We start from the raw sequence: 10,732 nt of genomic DNA on the forward strand, positions 1-10,732 counted from the left end.
GATAATGAAGCCATGGTAATGTTCTGGACCTTAAGGGTCTCTAGATATTTTAGATATGTGCACTTGTGCACCTTCAGAGGCAATTCATTCACCAATTTTTCAAATTCAACACCTACACAACTTCGTATCTTAAAAAGTGCACCTTGTGCAAGATGCTCAATTAACCCAAAACACAAAGTTCTCAGTTTTTAAAATGATTTTTGAATTTTTCTCAAATGAGGTAGATAGGACCACTTTTGTGTAATTATTTTTCTCTTTTTGATGGTTTAGGCCCATTTGTGCATGTTGGAGACCTAAGTACTTTGCTCTTCAAAATCTTGTAAAATTATGCACTTGCACACCTTAGCATCTTTGGGACCTTAGGAATCTTCAAGAATTTAGAACTGTGCACCTTCACACCTTTCAAAAGCACATCTTGAAGAAGAAAAAGGTGCTTAATTCACCCCAAAATTAAAGTTTGCAGTTTTGAAAGCAGTCTTTGAGTTTTTCTCATACAAGGTCTGTGAGCACTCTAGTGTACTTATTTCTAATTTTTTGATGATTTATGTGCCCTATTTATAGTCCAACATTGTCATAAACTTTAACTCCTTTTGCTTCTTCTACTTAAAATTTGAAGGTGACTGTTTTGAAAATGTGCATGCAATACCATGGTTTTTTTGGTGCTATGGATGATGATGATGTCATGATGACTTACACGAAATATAAAATAGTATACTGATGTTAGGGGTAAAAAAAATGCTGACTGACAAGAAATGACGTGAGATACAAAAGTTTCACTCCCTATGGCACCTTAGAAGATACGCTATTTAGAGGAATGAGCTTCTATGAGCATAAAAAAGGGGGTCCCCATTTTCGACATAAAAAATGAGGCGTGTGTTGTGGACCCACAACAAGACGGAACATGAAGGGGGAGAGAGATGAGGTAAAGAGAGAGAATAATCAGGGAATCAAATCGATGGAGTTGGTGATGGAGAGGGAGGTAGACAAAGAGAGTGGGGTGGAAGAGATAGTGAGAGGGAGGGAGGATTTATGAGAAAGGGAGGAAGGGGGAGATGAGGTAGAGAGAGAATGGGGATGGAAAGATTGAGGAGGTAGAAAGAGATAATACTTATGGGATGAAATAGATGAAGATAGAGAGAACCAAAATTATGCTAATGTTAATGCAAATCAAAACTCTAATTTTAATCCTAGATTCATTTTTAACTACTTCAATTTAAAAAATAATTTTAAATATTAATTATCATATATATATATATATATATATATATATATATATATATATATATATATATATATATATATATATATATATATATATATAATGTCTTTTATTTTTCTTTGTGACTACTACTAGCTTATATATATATATATCATATATACATTAAGTCTAAAGATATCCTTCTAGAGACACTTATTTCTATAAATTGTCTGAGTCTAATAGATAGCCGAAAAAGATATCTCTCAACTTGTTTTATATAAATATATAAAAGTTATACTTTCACTCAACATGGTTTTATATACATGTATATTGGGAGGTCCCAGCCATGTGCGCTAGTGATATTACATTGAATCTTCTAATCGTTCGCGGAGCATTATTTGGGGTATGTCAGCTACGTCCCACTTGCGCCAAACTCTTGCAACGTGACTCACTTTTTACCCATCCAATTATAGGATACAATGCACGATGTTTATTAAAACCATGTGAAAAATGATTGACTTCATCAAAGCATGAAACTGGTTGACCAAGAATGAGCTATCCCTCACGTTTATCTTCTTCATCAATTATGGAGCGTTAGAAGGTCTAGGACGGAATTCGTCGTATGCACAGTCAAGCCCACCAAAGAGTCTCTACACCGACCACGTGTTGACATCCTTGTATAAAGAAGGCCCTTTCTCATTCTCCACTCTCACAATTAATCAACTGCATCTCTGCAACTTCTAAGCCCTTCGTGCACAACAATATTACTCAGTTAGTATTCTACGAGAAGAAAAACGAGATGGACCAGCACAAGGATTTGGTACGAATTGTACATGAATTCTCTCTCTGATTTGTTCTATCTTTGTCAATTAGATGTTGTATATCATATGAAATGTTGATATAAAATAGCTGGAATCATGAAGAATGATAAAAGTCCGATGAATTTAACAAAATTTATGTTCATCTTTGCAGCTTCTTGCCGAGTTGAATCGTGTTAACAAGGAGAACCAGAAGCTCATGTTCATGATCAACCGCATGTGCAATGACTACAAGAGTTTGCAAACAGAGTTCATGAAACAACAGGTAGACAAAAGTTTCGAAAATTCTTAATAGCTTTGATGGAATCTGATTGAAAAATGCTTATGGGTGTTCTTAACTTCCTTTTCTTTGGTGGGTTTTTCAGGAAGATCACAAGAAGTCCTCTTTGAAATCCATGGCCAAGACTTTGAAATTGAGTCTAGATATAGAAGGAGACAGTATCAATGGAGGGAACACAGCAGAAAATTCTGATTATAGTGCGGATTCTGCAAGTACCCTTTCGTCAGAAGATCAGATTTCAAAGCTTTCCGTGGATGATCTTCAGCTTAGGTTGCCCTGCAAGAAGAGGAAAGCAAGTTATGTGGTGGAAGAGAGCAAGAATGGCAAAGGGAGTTCATCTATGGATGAAGATTCGCCTAATAGAAAAGTCCATACAAATGTCTCTGAGCCCAAGAAAATCAAGACTGTGAGCACAACATCTGATGGCACCACGGTATGAAGATGCTTCCATTTGTCATTTTAGGATTATGGATTTTCTTTGATTGCATATGAATATTAAAAACTTATTAAGTCAATTATGGATCATGATAACTTAATATTTCGCTGTATGAATTCATCTCTAATGTAATGACCCATTTCAATCTTTTCAGGTTAATGATGGCTGCCAGTGGAGAAAATATGGGCAAAAGATGACCAGAAACAGCCAATGGCCAAGGTCTTATTTCAAGTGTGCGGTTCCCTCTTGCCCAGTTAAGAAGAAGGTTCAGAGGTGCGCCAAAGACCCAACTGTTTTAACTGCCACCTACGAAGGAGAACATAACCATCTGCTCAGCAATGTGGCAATGGCGGCCTTTAATGAGCCAAACAATCAGCTTCCCTTTCCTGCCTATGTTGCCACAATGGGTTCCTCTCCCACCATTACTCTTGACCTTACACAAAACCCTAACCATAATGGATTAGGGTTAGAGAGTGAGACTTCACAGAAAAGGCCGATCCCGTCATTTAATAGCAATATTCAGGGCAGGCAATCGGATTCACTAGTTTACAGCCAATTGGGTCTAGGTCAAGAAAACCATTCTAAGGCAGATGCCCATTATACTGCTGCCTTGGCTGCGGCTATAGCCGCTTCATTTGTCAAATCGGGTACAACCCTCCAATCTATGAGCGCCCAATACTGCTCCAATACATTACAATGATGTTCCATTATGAGCGAAGGCTCATTGTAAATAGTCATGTATCATGGCTTGTATCTCACATTCTTTTGGGGACTTTAATCTAAAGGAGGTTACAAATTCAATAGGATTTTCGTGTTTTGTTTTCGGATTCATAATGAAAGTTTAATAAATTCACTGTATATATAGTAACATTTTAAATCTAGACTGTACGATTCGTCAGTGTATTTGTGAATATCTTGAATCTAATCATCTGCTGGTTAAAATAAGAGGAAATTAAATGAAAGTATCTCCACAGTCTGTATTCAATATTTTTTGGGAGTTAAAATATATAGCATTTTTAAGATTTTGGTGCTTTTATAGTAATACTTTAGATTATACTTCGTAATTTATGTTTTTGATATAATGTGAAAATCGTTCAGAGTTATCTGCTTGGGAAAAGGAAGAGGAAGTGAAATTTGTTTGAATCTACTCACCGAAGAGGAGGAAATGAATTTGATTGAATCAGATTGTGAGAAGAAGACGAGTTGAAATTGGTTTTTGCCCCGTATGAGTTGTAAACCAGTGAACCTGTTTTAAATTTGCACCGAACACGCATTATTGGTTGTACATGCTGCAAAAGTCAATGTTTTGTAGCTGAGTAGATAAGAAATATTAAACATTGACTGGTTCACGTTATGGAACGTCATGCCAAAAGCAGCATCAATCAGATAATGGAAAGGAAAGTTTGAAAAGCTTACAAGTGTATTTATTGTGTGGTTCCCTACCTGATCCTGATCTGTTTATATAGCTTTTTGTATGATAATGTTTAATAACTGATTCCCTATTTTATTTACTTTCCTCAATTGATTCGGGCAGAAGAAGTCAAAAAGTTCGGCGGTAGACGCATTTCAGGAAATAAAGAAAAAGAAAGATTCGTAGCGTATGATGTCATAGCCATCTTTTGCCTCTTTTGTGGAGGAAGTTTGACCGCTTCGGAGTTCCTTGTCACATCTCAAACGAATAGCGGGCACGGCTACTTCGTTCCGTTATTGTGTCAGGGCCTCATAAATTAATTGGAAATAGTGAATGGCAATTGAATTAAGGTTGCGTTGCCAAATCAAAATGCTAAATAGAGTGGGGACATGTTTAGTTTTATTTGTTGTTGTTATCTTTGTATTACATTTTTTTTTTTAAATACAGTACTATTATTTTTTTCTTGGTTTTTGTTATTGCTATCACGATTTAAGTGTGATTTACGTGTGTTCATAGGGGTGAAGCACTGACACTTCCTAGGAGGTATCCATTCTTGTACTACTCTAGTCTGAGTGTGCTTAACTACGAAGTTTCATCCATGGTTAAACCCAAAGTTTGCTTGTGTGTCATTAGTCTTTTTTATACAATCATGTATTTTACATATGACTTTATATTTTTTATCACTTAATAAGATTGAATTAAATTCTAATAAAAAGTAAAAATGTGTGTGAGAGAAATAATATATATATGTATGTATGTATGTATGTATATAGTTAGTTAGTTAGTTAGTTTGTAGACGATATAGTGCAACATAAATTTTGTATAGGATATTTGGGTTTGAGTTTACAATAGTTTTTTGTAAAAGTTTAAAAGTATAGTCAATTTAGAAAGAAGAGAAACTAATTTTGAATCTCATGTACAATAAGAGATTGCATATATAAACACACATACCTAAAAAAAAAAGTGTGTGCATGTCTATGCATGCATGCATGTGTGTGTGTGTGTGTGTGTGTGTGTGTGTGTGTGTGTGTGTGTCCATATATATCTACATATGTTAATATATATAGAAGTATAGTACACACACACACACAAATGTATGTATGTCTTCGCAATTTGTCTAACATAATGTGTTAGGGTTTCCATTTATAGCAACATATAGTGTACTTGAAAATGCTAGAACTTTTGGCATTGTTTGGAAGAACATTACTTGAATATTTGACTAAGTACATATCACCAAAATATGCTTCAAAAGACTTATTTTGTTTGACAAGCTTCATTGGAGGTCATGATGTTTTGCACACTTACAAGCAGATAGGACGGATATTATATATGAGATATGTCTAAGACCACTAAAGACAATACTGAGTTTTGTATGAGTTATGAAGGATTTACTAGTAACATGTTAACAAAATAGAACAGAATTAGAGGTAGAATAATGATATTTTGGTTAAGCAATTATTTTGGTTTACCAAAATAGTTATTTGACAATGTTTGAATGACATCCTAGATGTTAACCTATATGTGAAAAAAAGATTATTCAAAATATTCAATAAAATATCAGGAAATAAGGTCATCAAGACTACGAAGTTTGGTATAAAAGAAATAAATTTTATTGAGCAAAGTGTGGCATTATACTGTAATGATATAATATTTTTATGTGCACCTTATGTGATTGGTATAGATGCATATTTGATGCTTGAGTAGAGAAGAGTAATTGTCACGTAAAGTTTTGAAGAAGCAACTACACACAAAAATCAAATATTTAAGATACGAACACTATAAAACATTTTTGTATCTATCTCTATTACTAGCATTCTAGATGTGTATATGCATGTTTGAGAAGTGGGCTCATCTTTCACTCTTTTATATTGTCATTACAACTCCTAAAAGTGATGAGGATTCTACTAAGGCTTAGTCCTCTAACAAGGACAAATACACTATACAGATGTAATAGACTCATAACAGGTTCAATATCTTTCACATGATACTTTTGATTACTGGATGATTTTGTGGGTACAATCTCCCCATGGTTTTCCCTTGGTTAGGTTTCCCTAGTTAACAAATAATGGTGTTCTTAGATGCATTATTTTAAGTATGAGTTAAATTTTCAATTTGATTAGCTATGCAATTTAAAGATTGTTAATAATATCCATAGTTGGGAAAACATTTGTGGAAGACTCAATTAGTTACCCCCCATCGCCCCCCTCACCACTTCTTAGTAATCCCTGTTTCTAATCATTGGTATTAGAGAATAGTTACTCAGAGGAGGTATAGTAGTTTGAGTAAGATTATTATGGATATAGAATAATTGTAGAAGATTTTTTAGGAAGCTTGAGAGAAATTTAATATAGTTATAGAGGAAAGGAATAAGATAAATATCAAACTTAAAGATGTTCAAGATTTCATTTAGAAATTGAAAGAGTGGATTGAAACCTCTAGATTGAAAGAGAAAGAGTCATATGATCTTATCAAGGATTGCGAAGTAATTTCAAGGCTTAAGAAGGAGAATTAAATTATGAAACATGAGCTTTAAACTATACATTTAAAAATAAGTATGATGGAAGATGAAAAGAAAATTTAATTATATTTGAGATCTGATAAGGCAAATTTGAAATCCAAACTTATGAAGGTGACAACTGAACTTCAGACTACAAAGTTATAGTATACAAAGCCTCAAAAGTATGACACTATTGTTAACAGAGAACATACACAAATAGAGAAACATCTTAAGAAGTTATATTCAAGCACTAAGAATCTTGATGAGAAAATTATGGAATAAAAAAGATATGTTGGAGACAAAGTTGGGAATGGATACTTTGAAGGAGAATCATCTAAAGGATGTGAAGTTATTGAGGAAAAGGATCTAGTGAACCAACAACCTAATAAGAAAAAAAATCAAACAAACAAGCACCTATTCAATCTAAACAACCCATTGACCTTACAATACAATTTGTTACTGATTCACATTTGCATGCTTCTTACATATTCTTCACTCTCACTTTTTATTCATGCATACATACATCTATATGGATATGATACAAAACATTACACACACACACACACACACACACACACACACACACACACACACACACACACACACACACACACACACACACACACACACACACATCAATCCAATTTACAAAATTACAAAGTCAGCAAATACACAAGTTAACACCAATATTACAAAGTTGGCTCAGATGAAGACACTCAAATTTTGAAGACTGACTTGGTGAAGTTTTGATACACGACATCCATTTTCATTACTTGACATCATCATGCATTCAGTAGAAGTAGAAGCTCATTCCATACTAATCATCTGAGAGTAGTCTCGAACTTGGTCTACACTGGTGACTCAGTAGATACTGTGTGACTTGGTAGAAACTGAATTACTCATTTACCATGACTGTACTTGGTAAACACTAATTATCACATCAGTTGGTTAACACTAACTTCACTTCACATGAACTGATAGCTCAATAGAAATTGTGAAGATTGGTAACCACTAAACTACTAGATAGAAACTGCTAGACTTCACACTACCTGAATTTACTTGGTAACCACTGAAATGCTCAGTAAGAACTATAAAGCTTGGTGGCTACTGCATTACATGGAAAACACTATAGATTGTTCAATGAGCTTGGTAACCATACCGAATCTGAATAAGTGTTGTCACTAATAAAAAGCTTGATTTAATGTCAACAATATGGTGGGACCAGCCCTCATAGGGAGTTATCGCAAGTTTTTAGTCATCAATGGGTTTCCAGCTATCAAGTTCTTATTTTCCATGGATGAAGGTATAATGGAGAAAAGGTATTTTATTAGATTCATTTGATCATTTCAAGATCAATGGGTATCTTTATGTCTCTAGTAGAAGTTGTGGATGTTTTAATGATAGTGACATAATGATAGGGAGACACGTAGCATGGTGAGCCATGTTCCTCTACAACTAGTAAGGTTATCAAAATAGATGACAAATGTCCTATTTTTACTCAATGCTCAAGAAGGTATATAGATCCTATATCTATTCTACCGTTGATCTTTAATAAAATCCATGACTAGCACTTTGTAATTATGAAAAGTTTCTAGGTTAATACTCATGGTGACATAGAAGAGAGTTGACACATGGATGGAAAGAAGTTCAGCTCATGCAAAGAAGTTGCGAAAGGTTTTAAGTCAACATCTTGTTCTAGCTATCATTTTCTTATTTTCCATTAGAAAAGTAAAGAGGAATTCTATGTTTCAATTCTAACCATCAGATCTTCAAAGGGTCAATGGTTTTCTCTATATTGCTAACAAAACTTGCACGATGGATACTCATGTCAAGATAGAAACAACATGACACATATCCTAGTGGGTTCACCACAGTGTGTAATATGTTTCTCATTGTTCCTCGTTAGATTGAAATTCATCAGATGGTTGTCACTTTTTCATTATGACAAGATGTAGGATTAATATTCTTTGTGACATAGTGACAATTATATGACACATGTCTAGTAGGCCCATCTCAGTTATAATGTGGTTTCTTTTTTCTTACCAACAGATTGAAAGTTAATCAACAAGTGTCGCTATGTCATTATCCAGAGTTGCAAGGCTATTACTCTTGGTGACATAGTGACAAGGTGACATGTAGCATGGTGGCCCACTTTAAAAATAATTTTGAAGTATCATCCTTGAATGTCAGATGCACAAAAGATCAAAGGTTGTCATTATGTCGCTAATGAAAACTTCTCAACTTTTATCCATAGCAACATAATGACAAATCAACATGTGTCCATTGATATATGTGAACAATAAAAAAGTTTTTAGTGAGGTGGAAAAGCATATATCTGTCAAGATTCAATTGGATTGATTGGCAAGTCAGAGGTTGAAGATAAGTCAAATTGTGTTTTATTTCCTGATTGTCAAAATTTTATGAATCGGTGGCTCGTTTTCAAACTTGAAAGGGAATGTAACTCTTTTTTTCTTTGTAACCCATTTATGGGAATTAAAAGGTTCTCGTGTGAATTGATACAAGGAATGTAGTGAAGAAAACTAGAATTATATTCTACAAATATATTTTCTTAAATTATGGAGCCTAGTACCTACCAAAAAACCTATTGTTTCACCTTAGTGAACCATGAATTGATCTGTGTTTACAACCCATCGCAACATTCATAGAAGAAATAAAAGGGCCAAGTAAGTTTTTTCTCTAGATATAAAAAAGAATCCTAGTATTTTCTGATTTGTATTTATTATGCCTCCAAAGAAGGGTTTTTTTGGGAATGTTGTGTATGCTAGTACAAATATTCACAATGACTTTTTAGAACAATTAAATGAATCTACCAATGAGGTTTTCCAAATAAAGAAATTAGTTCCTATGAACCCTAGTCTACAAGTTGTAGATGGTTTATTTGACAAAGGGAATTGGGTTTAGGATACACTGACTTTTAAAATGAGATTACAATTATTCAAAAAATCGTTTTCATAGAGAAATTTATTTTTCCCGCAAGGAAATATTTTGAATTTTGACTTAGGCAAGTTAGTAGTTCCTAGAGTCCTTATGGAATCAAACCTTCTCAAGTGCTATTGTATCCCAAAATTATGATCCAATAGCTAGGAAGGTGAGGGGGATAAATGGGGAATGCTCGATGAAGATTACCGTTGAAGAAATTCAAGGAGTCTTTGGAAGGGATCCTACAAAAATTACCATGAGGTTATATATTTTTAGGGATTAGAAAAAGAATATTTGTCTCACAAGGATCAAATTAGGCAAGGAGCACTAAGGGGACATTTGGCCATAATTGGGAATCTAACCTTTTTCACTACTTCAACCAAAGAGCCTTTCAAGAAGCAGCTTTTCAATTCTAGAGCTGTAGACATATACATAACTTTGTGTAAGGTTTTCGGTGAAGATGAACAAGAATTTATCCCAATAAAGTTCATGTATATGATGTTGCATATTTCTTCCTTTGTAGTTGATGATATTTTTTCTTTTACATCTTTTCTAGCTAAAGAAATTCATGTAGGTTTTATTGGAATTGCAAAGGGGAAAATTGAGAGGACCTTTGGTTTTAACTCTTTGTTAATGCACATGCCTCTGTATAAGGGGGTCACATTTTTTGATAAAGAAATGGTGTTAACAAGAGAACATGATGGAGAATCTCTACCACTCCAATTATGAAGTACAAACATGACTTGGGATGCAGAGGAGGCTATTTTTGTAAGATTTGATAGATATTTTGCATCTAGATTGAGGAGCTTGCTATTGGAAGATAATCCTAGGATACCCAAGACATTGTTAGATTTCATCAAGCCTTTGGAAAATCCCAACAATTTGAAAATTTCCCACAATTGGCTAGATATTATACCATATCCAGTATCAGTAGTATTTAGGGTATATGGATTCCAAGGAACTCCACATATGCTTCCCTACCAAGTACCTCTTAAGGTAGGGATAGTTGACATGTGACAAATAGGTGGTTTGGAAGAAGCATAATTGACTGGTAGGTTAAGGGTCTCCATTTTCCCATCTTGCACTTTAGCCCATTAGTTTATAATCACAAGGAATGGCTGGTTATTTTTGTACAAGATTTTAAACCCTTAC

At 34.2% G+C, this 10,732-nt stretch overlaps 1 protein-coding gene across 1 annotated transcript; it reads left to right on the top strand.

The window, feature by feature from the left end:
- The first annotated feature begins 1,912 nt into the window (after positions 1-1,912).
- LOC149532862 (WRKY transcription factor 72B-like) lies at positions 1,913-3,538 on the top strand. Its single transcript, XM_089805858.1, has 4 exons — positions 1,913-2,018; positions 2,171-2,281; positions 2,382-2,729; positions 2,887-3,538. Exons 1-4 carry the CDS (start codon positions 1,998-2,000, stop codon positions 3,430-3,432), a joined length of 1,026 nt encoding a protein of 341 aa, XP_089661984.1. The 5' UTR covers positions 1,913-1,997; the 3' UTR covers positions 3,433-3,538.
- The last annotated feature ends 7,194 nt before the right edge of the window (positions 3,539-10,732 follow it).

Source organism: Cupressus sempervirens, chromosome 10 (assembly GCF_028749045.1).
Source record: "Cupressus sempervirens isolate cs-2001-9-10 chromosome 10, ASM2874904v1, whole genome shotgun sequence".
Lineage (NCBI taxonomy): Eukaryota > Viridiplantae > Streptophyta > Pinopsida > Cupressales > Cupressaceae > Cupressus > Cupressus sempervirens.